The sequence below is a fragment of the Epinephelus moara genome, chromosome 10 (genome assembly GCF_006386435.1).
Source record: "Epinephelus moara isolate mb chromosome 10, YSFRI_EMoa_1.0, whole genome shotgun sequence".
Classification (NCBI taxonomy): domain Eukaryota; kingdom Metazoa; phylum Chordata; class Actinopteri; order Perciformes; family Serranidae; genus Epinephelus; species Epinephelus moara.
In genome coordinates, this window is record NC_065515.1 from 8,904,841 (window position 1) to 8,924,646 (window position 19,806).

The 19,806-nt window shown below is 42.3% G+C and overlaps 1 protein-coding gene across 1 annotated transcript in view; it reads left to right on the forward strand.

Moving 5' to 3' along the window:
- slc1a7b (solute carrier family 1 member 7b) overlaps positions 1 to 19,806 on the forward strand; it is a 65,293-nt gene that overhangs the window by 44,069 nt on the left and 1,418 nt on the right. The window contains exons 4-10 of the mRNA XM_050054828.1: positions 3,770 to 3,812; positions 3,918 to 4,143; positions 4,260 to 4,359; positions 6,568 to 6,801; positions 8,629 to 8,823; positions 17,640 to 17,774; positions 17,906 to 18,005. Of these exons, the coding sequence (XP_049910785.1) occupies positions 3,770 to 3,812; positions 3,918 to 4,143; positions 4,260 to 4,359; positions 6,568 to 6,801; positions 8,629 to 8,823; positions 17,640 to 17,774; positions 17,906 to 18,005 (1,033 nt within the window). The remainder of the gene's footprint in view (positions 1 to 3,769; positions 3,813 to 3,917; positions 4,144 to 4,259; positions 4,360 to 6,567; positions 6,802 to 8,628; positions 8,824 to 17,639; positions 17,775 to 17,905; positions 18,006 to 19,806) is intronic.

Genomic DNA, 19,806 nt, shown 5'->3' on the forward strand with positions numbered 1-19,806 from the left:
TTGACATCAGCGTGGCGCTGATTGGCTAATCGCTAGACCCCCGGCGTTCATTGGTCCGTCCATCGTTTGGACGAGATAAATCGCAAATTCATTGCAGTATGCCAGACCAGTAATGCAAGCCTACTCAGTTGAGTGGGCGGGGTCTATGGTCTGGAACCAGGCTAAGACACGGTAACATTTCCTCAATATGATAAAAGAAAACATACTTTTTATGTACTCAGAATACAGCCAAATAAGGAGAAACATACGAGCAGAGGGCAGAGTCTCTGTAGATAGTGCACTGCGACACACTGAGAGTGGGTTGTAAGTGATGGTTGAGAGGTATTACTTTTAATACCTATTCAAGAAATGCTTCCAAAGACTTACCATCTCATCACCTTCGATGTTATTTTAGAAAAGTGATTTGAGATTTCATGAATAAGTCGTAAAGTTTAAAAAAAAAAAAAAAAGTTGCACTACCTTAAGAAGACAAGTTGTCTGTGTGTTTAAAGTGACAGCTTCCTCCTTTGACTCGACAATTAGTTTAAATGTCACCATGTGTGAGATCTTTCTGTTGTGAAGGCAGAGTGAGCTAAAACATCTAATTTGGGTTTTTGGATAAATCTGCATCTGCTGTGTTTTGTGCAGAGTTGGCAGGACTGTAATCAACAATTCAATACTGGGAGGGAGGACGTTTTCAATACACGCCTTCTGTGACCCAATCCTCTGGAGGAAATTTCTGCCCAGGAGAAAAACATTTTGGAAACTTAACAGCTAAACTGGCAATTTTAAAGTGTTAGAAACAAAATTCCTTAGTCAGGCATTCTCATATTTTGATGAATGTGTGCCCATTTAGGGAGCCAGTCTATGATTAGGGCTTTACAGGAAAAGTGCACACACCAAAACTTTTTCCACGACATGTGATACCATGACTTTTTTAATGACATTTGTTTTCTATGGGATGCTATCCCAGTGATGGCAGTGTCGGCAACCGGAATCAGGCCAGCTGATCTGACCCTATTCTGGGGCATCATTCATGCTGAGTCTCAGCCGAGTCAGACGACTGAACGTGGCCCAGCTAATTTCATCTGGCATGCAGAGTTCAGGCCAATTCTGGGCCAGGTTATTTTGGCTACCTGGGATACTATTACGTTTTTATTACCAATTATTGACATTTCTTAAGACATTTTTTGTGTGGTGGCGAGACCGGGTGGAAAGTTTGAGAGACAGGACACCCGCTCACCCCAGCATCACTTTGCTATTCATCTTTCTTTACAAAAACAAGGTCACAGGTTATGTAATCTATCCTTCACAGTCTCAACAGCTCTTTTTATCTTACTGGATTTGATGAGCATGGGCGCAATTTCTCTTCAAAGTCAGCAAGTGTTTTCAAAGACACCATTGTTGTCTCAGCTTTTCTTCAGTGAAATGAAACCTTGGATGCTAATAGAGTTATTGAATGTAGACTGCTACTTTAACGGTAAATAAAGATCTGTGCTGCATTTAAGTTCGAGCTCTTTTGTGGTTCTGATGTTTTCAGTCAGTTTTATCCAGATACTTCAACATGGATACAAGTTAGTCAACACAAGACGACAAGGGATTTGGATTCTTGTATTAACATCGTTGCTGTGATTAAGGTCACAGAATATTTTGTGGTTGGGAATCTTAAGAAATAGGTTATATTGTGATGTTTTATTTTCTACTTTTATGAAATCCAGTGTATGTGGTTTAAATACAAATTGAAATGTGATTAAGATTACTGTGAGCATTTTATGATTTGTTTGTATTTTAGAAATAGGGTATTTCATTGTATTACTCTTACATACTACATAGTGTCTTTTGTAGCACAAGTAGAGAATATGACCAGCTCATTGGCCTAGCGGTAGAGTGTCCGCTGACTGGAAGGTCGTGGGTTCAATCCCAGCTGGGTCATACCAAAGACTATAAAAATGGAACCCATTGCCTCCCTGCTTGGCACTCAGCATCAGGGGTTGGAATTGGGGGGTTAGATCACCACATGATTCCCGAGCGCAGCACCGCTGCTGCTCACCGCTCCCTCAGGGGATGGGTCAAATGTGGAGAACAAATTTCAGTTTTTTATGAAGAGATATATTCCAACTTATATTCCAAATTGCCAACCCCAACACCCCCCGGCCACATAGAGATATAAAGAAATGTCGCTCCAATTGGTTGAATTCATGTTACTCCCAAAATACACCAGTGATTAATCCTTTAAAATCTGAGCAAATTGGCTTGATTTAAAAAAAAAAAAAGAAAAAGAAAATATTGTGTTATTAATAATTAACTATTAACTAAGGAATTACCCAAAAACAAGCCCAAAAATTAATGTAAAAAACAAAACAAAATCAAACAATAAATTACCTAAAAAAAGCAAAAATAAACAACAACAAAAAAAAGTAAAAAAAAAAAGAAGAAAAGAATTAACAAGAAAATTACCTGAAAATAAGCAACAAAGAAAAGTAACAAAACAAAACAAAACAAAAACAAACAAAAAAACTAACCAAGAAAATTACCTGGAAAAATGTGCTATCAATTATTTATATTATTTATAAATTATTCATTTTCTGTCACACAATTGTAAATCTAGAATTTTTTGATAATTTTCTGATGACTCTTTTCTAATAACGCTCATTGCCTTTTTCTGTTTTCTGTAGAAACCAAACCAGTTTGTTGAGATATTTTAAAGGCTTGCCGCGTGTGAAAGGCATCTGAACGCCGCACAAGAAATCCACGTTTAAAACGGTTAATTAAGGGTCTAAATACAACCCCTTTGCCCACTGCACCTCACTTTACACCCAGATTATGTGCTGTTAAACTAGCAAAGAGGAGCTGGCCTCACCCTAAATGCACTTGAGACCGTGCACTAAAATAGTGCCCTAAATGTATAAGAAGATAAGCGTGTTACATCACCCTGCTTTAAATAAAACACCTACATTTCAGGTGTTCTGTTATAAACAGTGTTTTCCTGAGTGGCTCTTGTAAGTGATCCACAGTTCATTTTTGAGTCATCACACGTTTGTGTGCAATTAGCCTCTATTTTGTTGTTTTAATAAAGTCAGGAGATCAAATGGTCTGTGTGGGCCACGATCGTCAGACCTTATCTAGCTTATCATATTATATGCACCTCTCAAAACAGTCGAGTGTCTGGTGGGTGAAGTGCAGATGGTTTTTAAATGAGTTTTTGGAGAGCAGCTCCACGGTTTTGTGGGATAAACGTTAAACTTCAGGTCACGGCTGCTAAGTTGGCGCCGTGTTGCACAGCTGCAGTCAAACACACCAATATGAAAACAAAGTATTTCAGCATGATTTGGTTTGTTTACACAGGAGGTTAAAAAATCACTGGATCGTATCGAATTGCAGAGACACAATAGAATAACCTCATTTTGTATATGTTGTTTTTCATCTTGTTTTTTTGTATTAAAGTGAATAATTCTGAATAACTCCTCTCATGGAATGAGGTTACAGCATGAGAGCTGCTCTGTTCACTCCTGCAGGCTCTGTATTATATCAGCTTGTTATATTTGGATCTTGCTGACTATGACTCACTGCCATTTCATTGCCATTTCAAAGCAAGAACCTCCGAAACATCTGAGTTCTCTTCAGCTTTGTAGTGAAGAAGGATCTGATTATACACAAGGGACAAGTATACCGATATTATTACTTCTTACACTGATGGGAAAAAACTCCCAAAAGCATAGAGTATCTAAGTTTTGCTTGCTTCCTTATTGATCAACCAGTGTTTTAATTCCTGTGTATCTTTTCCTTGCAGCAACATGTTCCCAGCTAATCTGGTCCAAGCCACATTTCAGCAGGTGAGACCTTTGACATCACAAACACACACAGACGTGACTCCAACACAAAGACGTAGCTTTTATTAGAAGTCTTCTTCTGCTTCTGTTTCTATTCCCTGGCAACAGTATCGGACAAATAGTGAGTACATTGTGAAGCCCAAGCCTACGGTGAGTCAATCAGAGTCCACCACGCGGCGAGCGCTCATCTACGGTATCCAGGACGATAATGGTACCGACATCCAGAACTTCGCCCTTGACCTGACTCCACCCCCTGATGTGCTCATACGCATTCGGGAAGGAACAAGCGATGGAATGAATGTCCTGGGGATTGTTATTTTTTCAGCCACCATGGGTAAAACCCTGCATCATTCTTCTCTGACTTGTGTTTTGGCTTCAAGTAGAATTTATCTTTGAAAATTAAAAAGCTTTCATCCATTGTTTTAAATATTGTGCTCTGTGTTTTCACAGGTATTATGTTGGGGAGGATGGGGCCAAATGGCAGCGCCTTGGTGAACTTCTGCCAGAGCCTGAATGAGGCCGTCCTAAGAATTGTTGCCATTGTTATATGGTAATGACGCATTAAAAGAAACCGTTTTACTTTAAGAAGCTAGGTTTACATGGCCACTTTGAGTGACAGGCTGTCTGCGAGGTGTCACTGCAGTCTATGAGGCTCCAATCTCACATCCAAACAACGTCACTTCTGGCTCCAAAAAACCAAGATGGTGACGGCCAAGAGCTGAACTAGAGGTTAGAAATGGGAGCCTACAAACCAATAGCTGTCATGATGGCTATGTCCGTTATTTTATACAGTGTATGCAGCGTATGGTGAGAAGACATGAAACCTGTGTTAGGTTTTCCCCATAGCTGTAGTGAAGTATGACCACAAATGACATAAGCCCAGGTCACAGAGATGCCCCCCTGTGTCCTTGTTCATCCCAGTCACGTTTTCTGTTGTCCAGGGTGATGGGATGTCATTAGTCTGGACCCCTGCTTTTAGCTTGCACAAAACTGTTGCACAACACTGGGAAAAACACCGCCCACTGCCACCAGTAAATGTCATCTTATTTGCCTATAGGACAGTGGCAGTCAACAATGTGAATATTGGCTGATACCGATGTTCAGCCGATATATCGGTGCATCTCTAATTCAGAGTCTGCATTAGAATTGCCTGCACATGGACTTTAACATGGAGGTGACTGACCCACTAGCAGCTAACAGTGCTAAAGGCATGAACAGTGCTAGCAACAGGGCTGATGGAGCTAATGGTGTTAACCTTGGGGGTGAACCGGTAAGCGGGCGTTACCTACATGTTCGTCAAGTATCCCTGCATTGTCAGTGGACTTTCACATCTATATATTACGTGCTAATTATGCTCCCACGTCTGGCCTCCTGCTGCTACGCCACAGCCAGCGCAAGGACATCAACAAAAGCAGGTGGTTAGGTTTAGAAAATAGCATCATGATTTGGCTCTGCATTGATACAGGAAGTGAATACCGGGCTCCCGGGTGAAAGTCCATGGTTTCCATGGTTTCGCCGCCCGTTTGTATACCATACTGCCACAACAGGTGCCGTCCGGTGGCATATCATAACACCACGAAAAGTTCTGTCCAGCCACATGACAAACTGACACCACCTGGCGGGGTATCATACCACCGTGAAAGGTGGCTTTTGGTATTGCTGTCTGTTGCCGAAATCACTGACAAAGTGGTGGTATTTGGTGACCTTGGAATGAAAACAGGCTGGCATTACACTTCCAGGATGACGGCCCACAGTCCACAGTGGCGGGAGGTTGCGAAGTTGGATGCAGAGTTTTTTTTTCCCAAGAATGTTTCACCTTGTCCCATCCTACTGTGCTGTGATTGGCTGGTACTCATTATGGTGACGTGTTGACGTCAGCAGCAGCTGGGTCAAAGAGGTCTTGGTTAGGGTAAGTGCTTGTCAACTACAGTGCAGTAGGGTGAGACCAGGTGGAACTCTCTTGGGGAAAAAAATAACGGCAGTGGGACACACGCACACAAACTCATACACACTAACAAGCATGTGCTGCCGGACCTGCTACCACATAAAGAACAGACCCAGAGGGAGCATTGATATAATATGAACCATGAGCTCATATAACCACTGAATCTTGTGTGACAAACACAACTTGTCACCTTTTTTTGTTGGACTTGGCAATTTGTCTGACCCTTTTAGTGACTTGCTGCTCAGAGTAAACTCAGTCAGCAGCACAGCGTCTCTCCCCCTCCGTCCCCCTCCGTCCTCCTCATGCAGGCAGGAGTCAGTTACTATGGTTACAGGCATCAGTGTCGTCTGGTCATGTTGTCAGGACTTCACCCCAAACGTCGAGGCCTGAAAATAATTTTAAATGTACGCCAATGTGAAGCTCAACGTCCCCATAACAGCCCATAAAAAATGAATAAATGCAGGTCTCTAAACTAGTTCCAAAAAAAAAAAATCCTTCCCCAGACCCCCCACAGAGGTCCAGACTAAGTGTTCAGGTCATGTTTACTTGAATCACTCTGCTAGTCCAAAACTGCTTCCACATCTTGGCAGCGTCCCAGAAAATAAATGTATTCCATTTCCTCGACTGCAGCCCAGCTGTGTTCCCACTGACCTCCTGACTGTGAACGACTTCACATGTTGTTTTCTGATCAGTGAAAATTAAGCCTACCTGGGCTGCTTGTCCACATGTATCTAGTCATGGACAAGAGGCTTGTGCTCATGACACGTCTTCCTAGGCTGAGCTGAAACCTGTCTTTTCTCCTTGCCCTGACAGGTACTTCCCATTTGGCATTGTGTTCCTGGTGGCCGGTAAAATCCTGGAGATGAGCGATCCATCAGCAATGGGAAAGAAGCTGGGTTTCTATGCTGTCACTGTGGTCTTTGGTCTGGTGTTGCATGGTTTGTTCATCCTGCCTGCCATGTACTTCTTCATCACCAAAAAGAGCCCCATCGTCTACATACGGGGAATCCTGCAAGCCTTGCTCATCGCCCTGGCAACCTCTTCCAGGTGAGGGAAATAACCGCAGAGTGAACAAACTCAATTAAAGGAACCTTGAATAAGATTTAGTGGGATTTAGCGGCATCTAGTGGTGAAGATTGCACTTTGCAACCAGCTGAAACTTCTCCCGGTTTGAATTCCTTCAGTGTTCATTGTTTAGGAGGTTTTTACCGGGAGCTGAATTATCCGCAGAGGTCTCAGATTTCTGGCCCTAGAAACATGGCAATCTCATGACACACCTGTATCTATGTCTGTGCATAATAGCCTCTATAATGTGTGTTATCACTCTTATCATGACATAAATGTTTGTTTTTATTTACAAATATCAAAGAACAATTGACAACCAACTATTACTCATGAAATATTCATTAACCAAATGATTAAAGAATTCATTTTGAACTTTTTAAAATTCATCAAAGCACCAATAACACATCCAATTAAACGGGGAATAATGTAAGATGATGTCATGTGTCACACACTTATAATTCCTTCGCACAAATGGCGACAAATAGGTTCGTCGTGAAGGTTTTTTAAATCAAACTAAATCAAATTACACTATTTAGGTAGAGTTTTTTTCTTTATTATGAACTGAGTGCGCACAACATACTGATACAGTCAATTACAAATTCATTCATAACTTTTTATATAAACCAAGTTGAATATTGCAATAATAATATGTGTTATCACAAAAACCCAAGGGGGTCCAGATTTCTCCTTAGGGTCCACACAGTTTAATAAATTCAGCATCATACTTGCCATGTTGCCGAGCTGGTTTATTGTCTCTGTTAAGTAGCTATCCTTCATTTACTCACTCGACAGCAGCATCTGGCACTTCAAAATAAAGGCTCTGTGCTGGAAATTCATAGTCCTTCAAAATAAAGTGTGTTTTTAACAACTGACACAAATGCGAGTCACTTGCGGTCCATTCAGAATGGACCCATGACCCACCAGTTGGGAACCACTGTTCTAAGGTAACAAAAAACACTACAATTCCTATTTTCAGCTGAATTGACACAAAAAAGACCATACTTTTTACATTATATTCCAGTGTTGCCAGTGTATCCCTCTAACTCCCACACACTGGACCTCGAACTTGTTTTTTGTTTATGTTGATCTCTTGTAAAAAGATCAGCGACTTGTTATTAGTTTCTCATGTGTGGATCAAAATGATATATCCCTGAGTCCTAACGCAACTTATCCTTTCCTTCCTCTCCATTTACTGAGACGTTACCATGAACAGCCTCAGAGGGACTCTGGGAGATCAGAAAACATCTGGTGTGTGTGGGAAGAGATGGGAATTTAAAGGAGCATTCCACGCATTTTATTAGACTGGCACCTATCCATGTGTGTGTGTGCATGCACATGTTGTTGATATTTTGGGATAGAGTTCCTCTATAAAAACTGACAGTGTCAGCGTTTTAGCTTGCCTCATATTAGCAGACATTGTGTTGACTGTGGCAGATTTCAGAATGGTTTAATTTTACAGAAATGAATGGAAACCAGTGGCTGCCTGGAAGGTAGGAAAGCGAGAAAGTGAAAATCTAAAACACAACAGCGTGCTTTGGAAAATGCTGCACAGCAATGCTTAGTTATGTGATTTTAAATTGTCCAAACACACAAAAACTTTGGCATGGTTCATTAGACTTTGTGAAATCAGTCCTTTTATCGCAAACATTACTGCGTCTCTTCTTGTTCGTCAGAGTTTCAGCTATTTGTTTCACTTGTTTACACTGACGCTCAGGAGAAATTAGGAGGTGGTTATGTAACGAATTGTTTTTTTTTTTGCCTGACCCTTCAACATTCTGAGCTCGTTGTCTTGTTCTCTGTCTCCCTCAGCTCTGCAACATTGCCTATAACCTTCAAGTGCCTGTTAGAGAACAACCACATTGACCGCCGCATCATCCGTTTTGTGCTTCCCGTGGGCGCCACCATCAACATGGATGGCACCGCTCTCTATGAGGCTGTGGCAGCGATATTCATCGCACAAGTTAACAATTACGAGCTGGACTTTGGCCAGATCATCACCATCAGGTCAGTGGACGGTGCCATCTGTGCATCTAAGCTCATTAACATGGGAAAGACATTATTGGGATTTTAAAGCAATGATATCAACCATGATAAATCCTTTATACTGTATGGCAGAAATACATCATGCAGACTGTATGGCTTTGAAAAAATCCTCTTTAATTTGTGTTTTCTGTGATTTTCTGACCTGATTAGTTGCAGCACAGATGTAGTAAGAGAACTGTCACCAGTTGACACGCAAGCAAAGCAGGAAAGTAAAGACTGATGATGGATCTGACTTTCCTTAATGTTTTGGACACACTGCTGAACATCAAAGAACAATTTTTGAGTCTTCTCTAAATATGCCGTCAAAACACAAATAAATTAAACAAGGGTGAGAATGCCCAGTATCCAATCAGGCGCAGGAGAGCCAGAAATTGCTAGGAAGCAATCCGAGAAATCACAGTAAACATATCAGAGGCTTTTGATGAGCAGTTTGACCTACGATTCACCAAAAGTAAATGTTGGCATTATCGGTTTTTGCAAACCACAGATGCATTACATTTGTATGTTTCAAATGAATCATATCAAGGTTTCTAGTGACACCTAGGTAAGACGCCTGCCAAGCTGCAAACCACTGTTCGAGACCAACAAACATAACTGGTTGTTCATTTCTGAGACATTGCAGCATTTCTGGAGGTGTTTATGCCACCAGACCTGGGTGTATTTTAGCAACACATCACAGCATTTCCAGCAACGTTTCCAGCAGCATTTGTGCCACCAAACATAGGTGATTTTCTAATGACGCATCACAGCGTTTTCAGCGACTTTTGTGCCACCAATTGTGGGTGATTTTTAGTGGTGCATTGTCAGCATTTCCAATGGTGTTTGCACCACTAAATGTTGGTGTTTTTTAGTGTCACATCACGGTGTTTCCAGCAGCATTCATGTCGCCAAACATGGGGTTTTTTTTAAGGAGGCATCACAGCATTTTCAGCAGCTTTTGTGCCACTTAACTTTCTTTTTTTAGTAACACATCATGGCGTTTCCAGTGGCTTTTGTGCCACATAATATGGGTGTTTTAAGCCAAAACATGATCTTATCCTAACCATAACTAAGTCGTTTTTGTGCCAAGACAAAACCACATGTTGACCACAGAAAGGAAATGTAAAGAAACAGTCAAGTTTAAAGTATAATAACATACAAATGTGATGTATCCATAATTTGCAGCAATGTACAACAGTGACATTTATTCTGGCAACTGGGTTGTTTAATATACCTCAGGCCAACATATTGCAGCTAAGAAAACTCTAAAATAGGGTCACTCTAATCAAGAATTGTGCCTGGAAGTAGAGAAAGTATCAGCAGGCACACCATAGATACAGATTCACAGGAAGAGGATGGCTGATTATACTGATTATATCTCAAAAGAGGCAGGAGGAAGAAATTATTGATAAATATCTTACCTTATGCAGTCAAATTGTCTTCAGTGGGAAATCACAGTTAGGCGCATTAGAATTGAGAGCACGTTATTCCTGAAGCCAGGATCAGATAAACATCCCTGGAATGAAAGTGTGATAACAGTATACAGTTTCAAGGCTTTAAGTAGAGAGAGCTGGAATAGAAGATGCATCCCAACCTTTTTTACTCCAGTTACACGAACCCTGACTTCAAGTTTCAGCATGCCTCAGGATTGTTTCCATGGATAGAAACACACTAATAAAAGAGGTGCAAGGCACGATGCATTGTAGAAATGGTGCTAACAACACAGTTTCAGACAGTCTTTCCCTGAAGACATCCATGGTGTTACACTCTGTTGGAAATGGTTATGTGAGGAATGAAATAGAGTGCTAGAGAGAGAAGTATGAATCCCGCCTGCTCTCTGTCTTCAGCACACTTAGCCAATCACAAGTTGGTTGGGTGTAATTGCTGGGTTGTCAGTTTCAGAAAGTCCCAACAATTGTCAGACTCAGTCCTGCCAAGTCCAAGGGGAGGTGTGGGTGGAGGGGGAGAGGATTTCAGACAGCATACTGATGCCTTTAGGTGTCTTGGATCCAGGTTTTAATCTCTTTGACATTGATGGCTCCACTCTGGGATGGCATAAACACAAACACTGAAACTAGTCTAGAAACATGGACAGTTCGAGAGCAACAGTCTACAATGTAAGAAGAGGCAAAAAGGTCTAAATTACAGTGCATGAGTTGAGGGAACTGACAGGATTACATTTCACTGCAGCTGTACCTTGTATAATTTCATGTGACAGATAAAGGATTCATTAATTTTTAATTTCTTCAGTGCTGAAAAGCAGGTATTTCTCACTAATACATCAATATGGTATTCTCGGAGATTCCTCCTCTGCTTGGAGTGGTTTTGTCACAGTTACGCATTTCTAGTCACCTGCTCATTTCTGCACCCAGTTCCCATTCAGTAGTTTTCCATTCAACCTGGTTTTCTCCTCAGCATCAGTCACTCCACCGCATCAAGGCAACTCCATTCACCTGTTCCTGATTACAAACAACCAGTATATATACCCCAGCCGTGCAGAGACTCTTTGCCAGATTGTTCTTTGCAAATGGTCTCACTCTGAATTTGTCAAAAAACGGTTCTTGGTCAGTGACAAAGCCATCACGGGGAAACGTGGTACGACAACAATGAAAGTTAAAGTGGTGGAAGTCTGAGTAGGGAAGGCGGGAGAGGTGATGGGAGGCCAGTGTTCGCTTCCTGTGAGATTGTAAAGTCAAACCCTGTTCTTTTTTCCTAAACCTAACCACATGCGTTTGTTGCCTAAACCCAACCATGTGCATGTGTTGGCTAAATGTAACCACGTGCATTTGTTGCTGAAGAAAAAACCCCATCAATTTGCAGAGTTGCACTGACGTAGTTTATTTTGAATTTGTATGCAAAGTAGAGGGTGACACGGGAGTGGATTTTCAGTCCCACAAAAATAATCCCATCCCGTCCCAATCCCACAAGAATGACTCCCGTCCCATCCCGCTCCCGTGTTGTGTTTCAGTTACAGTAAAAAAAAAAAAAAATCTATAGTACATGGATCACACAATGCCTACCTTAGTTGAATATAAACCCAAATATGACATCTAATGTTGTGTTTTGATGTTTATTGCCTAATTATTTTAACATTCACTCCACCTTGAAGCTGTTCAGAATGACAAACACATTTGATTTCTGATGTGGTCAGACAACACGTCATAAGAGAGAAAAATGTAGTTAAAGTATTACAGTAGAAGTAGTGTTTGGTTCCTCTGACTGGTATTATTATATATGGCATCATTAGATTATTAATACTGAAGCATCAGTGTTAGAGCAGCATGTTACTGTTGTAGCAGGTGTGCAGTTAAGTTGGTCGTATTCGCTCTTTTTGTTGAGATGGTTTTAGAACAAACCCGGCTCGTCCAAATTACTGGGCTGCCCCCTGTCATTTGGTTTAAATCCAAAACACTCCCACACAGTGGCCGTGGTGTTTGGGTCTAGGAACAAGTTCCTTGTCTTTCTCTTACGCTCAACTCTCTGTTTTCTTCTCCGCCTCATCGCCCCCTCACGAAGATCGCACTGTGTGTGTGTAGGCCATAGCCCCACCTCCCCCACAGAGACAAAGACGCTCGATGACAAGAGCTTTCTCTCCGTTCATTACGCTAATGAACCAACTCACCTGGCTGCCAGACGATGCATTTACCGCATCCCTTTTAATTTACCGTGCAATTAACTGACTTATCGCATATCGCGACAGGCCTAATTATGATACCCAGTCCCACCCGCTCCCGTTGGCTTTTTTTCCCATCCCGTCCCAATTACATGAAGAATAGTGAAACTGATTCCCATCCCGTGGGAATCCCACGGGAATCACGTGACCCGTGAAACGAAAGGGTATTTTGAAAACACACAATGCATGTTACAGACTGAAAATGACATGGCGTCCCAGAACTTCAGCAACCAACGGACCCAGGGTACCTTGCATGTCATATCTGGATGTGGAAAATCCATGACCAAACATCAATATGTGACGAGGTCGGAGTGAGAATGTGGTGGTTTTTCGCCGCTCATGCAAGACTCTCCAGCACTCTATTGCTGACCCTGCCTGCCTCATCTGATTCCTGTTAAATGCACCAGTCTTCTGTCCCCGACCATAAGATCTGCTTCTGCATCCTTGGTTGTTTGCCTTTGACTGTCTGGGGTTTCCATCTGACGACGACGCTACAGTGTGAGTGTTCCAGTCCAATTACCTGTGGTTCCCTGTGGTCCAAAGACTTTCACTGTGTCGCAACACTCGCCATTGTGTGGGCATCCTGTGAGTACTCACCTGCTGGCTTCTCGATCCTCCGCCCGGCCTTGATCTACCTTCTTCCTGTCCCCTACTGGTTCATCTGCTTGGACTGAGTACTTCACTAGTTGCGGATCTTCTACCTCCACAGCTGCATCTCCTGCCTGCTCCTACATGTCACCATTACCTGTTACTGTGCGTGTGTCCAGGCTAACATCACCACCCACTCACCTGCTTCCTGGCCAGGTTCGTACTGTTGGGCCAGCCAGGTTGTTAAAGACTTTGTGGAGAGACTTTCCTGGAGTGTTGAACTGTACTGTGTACTGTCCTGTACCCACTGAGTTGTGACATTAAGCGTCATTACCAACTGTCCTGGCTTCCTGTGTGCTGCAATTAGGTCCTCATACAACCCATTACAGATCAGCTGGAATAGCGAGGTAGAAGTGCAGATTAAAGAAAGCACGTGTATAATTGGAACAGTGCGAAAACGATAATCTGCAGTCAGTAGCATTACAACGTGCCAGCAATACAAGATGAAGGCAGGCTCCATTGTTCTTTAAGTGTAAAGCAAATAGTGACCCTCATGTGTTTCACCCTGTCCTCAGTATTGAGGACACGTCCTGCACGTAAGAAAGTTTGAAAAACCAAGGAATTATTATAAAACTTCTAGTCTAGTATCTCTTCTCTCTGATCTTCACAGTAGATGTTATTACCAAGACACGCACAGAAAATGTGTTAATGTTTAAACAGTGAGGAAAACACTATTGCGATGAATCTATGGCATGAATACTGATGGAGCATATGAGGTCTCTGGCGTGGCTGGAATATTCAAGAAAAATCTTTTACTGTTGTGTTGTGGTAGTTGACTTCCAAAAGTATCATTTTAGATGCACCTGTAAAGAGCAGTGTCATAAATTAGTAACGTTAAGAAAGGAAATGATTTTGTGTTTTGTTGTCAGTCGTCAGCGTCTCCTTTCTTTGCCATTGTATGTTTTTCTATATAATTCCATACAGCAACTGTAGATTGAAACTATCCGCTTATCTCTCTCTGGAAAGAGCCATGTGGCCTCGATAAACCGCCGTATCCGAGTCACGCCACCGCTGGACCTCTGACCCCACCCCCCACACTCCCCCCCCCCCCCCCACCATCTCTCACCATCACGCTGTGATGAGCAGTGGGATCATCTCATCCTCAACCTCTGGATCTGCAGATATCAGATGTTCACTAACATGTCGTTCACTCTCCATACAGTCTCTACTGCTCTGCACTCATCTCTTTAAACACCGGAGTGGATGCCTCTAATCAATATGTGGTCAGACAGTTGCTATGGAGACAGAAGTCTTTTGAGTCCATCCTATGAACAAATTGAGAATAAGATACTTGATTAATTAAATCAGTGTCCTCTATGAATGTGTCCATCAAATTCTCATAATCAGTAACTGCGACAAACGTTCATTAAAACCTCCTACCAGCTGTCTGCTGCTGCCCACAGAGAAAGTAGGGCAGCTCAGCTCAGTCTGTGAGGACAGTGGCACTAAAGGAGGGTTGAATTATATTTGAAACCAGTTAGGAAACCCTGGCAGCTGACATTCAATACCAAAAAAGACCAGTATGTGGATTGTGTTGCAGGAATTTCCCCTTAACCATTAAGGGATTTGAGGGGTGGCAGCAACCTTATTGTTGGCATAATGGCCAAAATGTGTCCCCCTTGTTAACCTCCCATCCCTCTGCATCCCACAGGTCCAGACCCAGAGGTTGTCCTACCCAGACTCAGACCTATAACCAGTAAACTATTGAGAATTATTAAATTTTGATGGAGCGTTTCTATGTCAACTTGTGCAGCATTTATTGAACCGGATTGGCAGACCAGGAGAGTCACAGACAGACTGAGTAGTATCACACATGATGCTACTCAGCCAATCAAATCTGTGCATTCTGATAAGCATTGTGACACGAGTGAGTGAGATATACACACACCGGAGAGATGAGATGAGACGAGAGACAACAGTCAGAGAAATAAGAGTCAGAGAGAGGTAACTTCACATGATGTCTTCTAAAAAGACAAATGAAGATGCCGAAAACAGTGATTTTAATCAAAAAATGGACAGTCTCTTACATGTTCATTCTTCCCACGGCAGTTAGAAAATAGCATGTCTCGTCACAGCTCAAGTTTTTATTTCATTCATTCATATTGTTTCCTGTTTTACTTTCAAACTCACATCTCTGGTTTCACATCACTTCACTTCCTGTCCCTGTGTGTTTTCCCTCCCTTTTGATGACTTCACCTGTGTCTGATTGTCTGTTCCGCCCTGATCAGCCTCACCTGTGTCTCATTATCCTTCCCCTCTGTCACGAGTGTAATTTGGACCCAAAAGCAGAACCCTCACCAGAGTATTTAAAGTGTGTCTTGTTCTCTCAGTGCCAGTTCAACTTAGCTCCTTGTGTGTCAAGTGTTCCAGCCTTTTGTTTTCCAGTGTCCTCTTCTTGTTTTTTTGGATTTGGCCTCTTGAGTGACTCTACCTCTGCCTCATACCTATTGGATTTGTTTGCCTTCACTGATCTGTCTGTGTACCGAACCTACCTTTTGACCAGGAAAGACTGGTAAAGTTGTGCGTTTGATTCCACTCTCACCTGGTTCACCAGTTGTTACAGTGTCATCCTTAATGTACAGTTATGTAATTACCGTAAAGTCATGGAGGCTAGGTTTAGATAAGTAAAGTTACTATGGTTAGGTTTAGGAAAAGAACGTGAGGACGTACCTTAAAAAAGTTCATATGGATCCAAACACACAACTCCAGGGGAAAGTCCTGGGTTTTTGTGACCCATCCTCCACCCTGACCTGCCTCCTGACAAGCGCTCAGGGCTGCTTCCTTGTTTACAGCGCATTGGTCACGTGATTACAGCCTTTCAGAATACATGGGATGTATGAATTTGGGTGCATTGGTTTTAGTAGGAAACAGACGAGAAAATTTGTGTGAAAAGCCTGAACATCACCACTCAAATGACAACTGAGGGCCCTTCAAATATTTTAAACAATCAGTCCAACAAGTTGTTTTTCACATGAAATCATACAAGGTACAACTCATTTGTAGAAATTTGTATGATTATTCTTTATTAGATTATTAGATTACATTGCACTGAACAACCAGCGATCAGGTTGCCTAGTGTAGATGGCAATCACAGCACATTAGGGCAGGACATGGCACAAAGCGATGGACAAATGTAAACAGCCTGCAGAGATGAGCTGGTATATCATGAGTTGGTGTAGTTAACTTTTGCCAAATCCTGTCTGAAGTACAGCAAACACATCTTTTTTCTCAAGAGACACTCTAAGTGCAGTCGATTGTTCTTTTATTTTTAACAAAAATATACCGTCCACTTCGTTGAGTACTGGTGCAGTAGTGGCCTCAACAGAAAGTCACTTATTAAAAAAGTAAAAAACAAGAAAAAAAAAAGGACACACACCCCAGTACCCGATGGATTGGGTTCTGGATCTGAGAAATATCTTGCACAGTAGAAAGAAATAGATCCACACACCAATAGCTCCCGTTGAAAGGATTTTAATGCCGTGTAACATTTGGAGTATCTATTTGTTTCTGCTCGTCAACAGACAGCTCCACATCAGCTGCAGCTGTCTTGGTTGTTTTCAGAAATGTCTCAAAGCTGCTCCTCTTTACGGTCTTTGTTTCAAATACGCCCCACATTAGATAAACAGTTGTGATTGGCCGGGCTCATCTCAGGCCTCAGCTGCTGGAAATCTGTCCAAAGCAGAGTTAGACCAGTTAGACTGGACCTACAAAGAGGAGGCGACAGTGGAAAGTAACGTGTGGGTAGAAGAGCAGGTGTGTTGGCTGCCTGATTTCAGTGATGCTGTTCTTGCTTTTGTTTTTTCTATATAATTCCATCAGAGAGTAAAATAGATGGACAGACATTCAGAAAGAGGAGTGGAGATATGCCATTCGTGCAGCGCTCCTGCTACGGGCACGCACAGCACGTGATATGCGTAGGGCAAGTGCTGGAGGGGCACCGAAGCAGCATCATTAATCACATTAACTGTCATAGTTGAGGCCCTCTTAGACACAACGCAGTTTGAGTTGCACTGCTAATGGTTCAGTAAACACTGTGCAGCACCAGCTCGGCTCACTTTTAGTTTACAGTTATTAATACAGCCAGCTGCCTCTGATGATCAAAGTTCTTCAAAACTGAAGACTGGGACAGGAACATCTAAAAGGTCTTACTGTCATCAGTGCAGAACTCTCCAGTCTCCAGCAGCTGCTGACAGATGCCTGTTCTATACTGTAGCTCTTCTGAATATATGTACAACGTTTAAAAAATGTTTTTGACTTCTCTTTTGTTCCGTGTGAGCAAAACAACAGCAGTTACACTCAAGGCACCTACACAGCCAGCAGCGGCTCTGCTTTAGTGAAAAAAATAAAGGACTGAAAACAACACGTCCTTGAGACTTGAGACATCCTGCAGGAACTTTTTCTTTACTTGTTTACTTGTCTTTCATTTCTTAATGTTTATGTTTGTTAAGTGACGTCAGGTTTCTCTCTAAACCTCCAGTATCACAGCCACTGCAGCCAGTATCGGTGCAGCAGGGATCCCACAAGCTGGACTGGTTACCATGGTGATAGTGCTAACATCCGTCGGGTTGCCAACTGATGACATCACTCTCATCATTGCAGTAGACTGGGCACTGTAAGTAATCGTACGATCCAAACTAATCATAACAGAGCGAGAACACATGAGGCCCATCGTCTTTATCTCTTCTTCATTTGGCCAAAATATTTCAGTTTATTTTCTCCCTCACATGTCTTCCTCTCCTACAGAGACAGATTCCGCACCATGGTGAATGTCATGGGAGATGCTTTGGCTACAGGCATCATGGCACACATCTGCAGGAAAGACTTCATGAAAGAGGGAGATGGGGTGAGTTCTAAATGCGGCTTCATTCACTACAGAAATCGATAAAACTAATCGTGAGACGTGTACAACTGCGGCAGCATTACACACAGGCAGTTTTAAAGGGTATTACAAAAACATGGCGAGGGCTGCTTTTATTGATCGAGCTGTTACGATCAAAGGCTGGTCCCCGTGTGCTGTCAGTACTACTTCCTGAAACCGAAAACCACATGACGCTATTTTTCTGTTTCTTTAAATGTTAGAACTTTTGCTAAACATAATAGCAGACATTTAGGAGGGAAGGATGAGTTTCTCTGTAATTACTGTGATGATAAATTATACAACATCTCTGAAATATCATTGGAAAAAAACATTTATAATGAGGAAAAGAATACAAAACTGGCTGAGTGGCTCCTTTCAATATGTTGTTTTCTTTCCATCCTGCTTTCATTTTATTCGTCCCCTTCTTAAAGGACCAGTATGTACGATTTAGGGGGATGTACTGGCAGAAATGGAATATAAGTTATTTTCTTTAGTGTATAGTCACCTGAAAAAAGGGGTTGTTGTGTTTTCACTATCTTAAAATGAGATATTTATATCTACATAGTAGAGTTTAGATTCTATGCCTGAGCCCGAACCCGATCCGATCCGTGGGCGCGGCACCCCCTTGATGGCGCCACTGGCCGTGCACATGTGAGTTGTCGATGGTGACAACGTGTGTGTCGGCTTCGTCAAGTGTACCAAGTCCAGCCCGATGCTGGTATATGACAGCAAAAAGATGGGCACCTCGACACTTAAGAGGCACATGACGAAGGCTTGCCATGGAAATCAAGACGAAAGTCAGCCTTCAACGTCCACGTTCGTATCCTTGAAAAAAATGTCGGGTTTAAACCGGGCTCAGGCTCATAATTACAGTTAAAGGGACGGGCCCGGCTCAGACAGAACATGCACGGGCTCAGGTGGGGTCAGGCTGGATTTTTTGGGCCCGATCTAAGCTACTACATAGGGAGCTGGTCCTCATCTACAGAGATCACCATGTTTCTACAGTAGCCCAGAACAGATAAACCAAACACTGGCTCTAAACAGGGCCGATCACGTTTTTGTGGCAGTCGCTGTAGTTAAAAGCTCATCTGCAACAAGCAGCGTAAAAAAACACACTGATTTATAATGTGAAACTGTTTCATTCAGTGTTTTTTACCAGTTTAAATCACTGGGTCTGTTTGTTTTGGAGAGGATGAGACCTCTGCGGATAATTCGTCTCCTGGTAAAAATCATCATCAATCAATTATCAGAGAAAAAGGTGAGCAGGTGTCGGGAGTACCACCTGTCTCCAACCTGCCAAACAGCATCAAAGAAACACCAATGTGTTCTCATCCCAACTTGTCGAACATTGCCGCTTTGTCAGTGGACTTTCATACCCAAATACGAGAAAAAAGTTGAGCGCACATTAGCATGTGGTGAGCGTGCTGCCTGTCTCCAACATGATAAAGAGTGTCAGAAGAACAGTGATTTGTAACATGAAGCTTCTTTATTCAGTGTTTTTAATGGTTTAAATCACCTGGTCCGTTTGTTTTCGAGAGGAAGAGACAATGAATTTTTACCAAGAGAATATGCAGCTGGTTGCAATTTACAGACCTCACTGCTATATGCCACTAAATCCTCCTAAATCACTGATTCTCAACCTGGGGGTCCTGACCCCCACTAGGGGTCACCAAAGCTTGACCTTCATGGGGTCACGAGGCCTTCTTGATTTTGAATAAAAAGTTCCATAAAATATTAGGAAAATTCATCTCTGATCTCATATTTACAGGAGATAATCTGCTCAAAC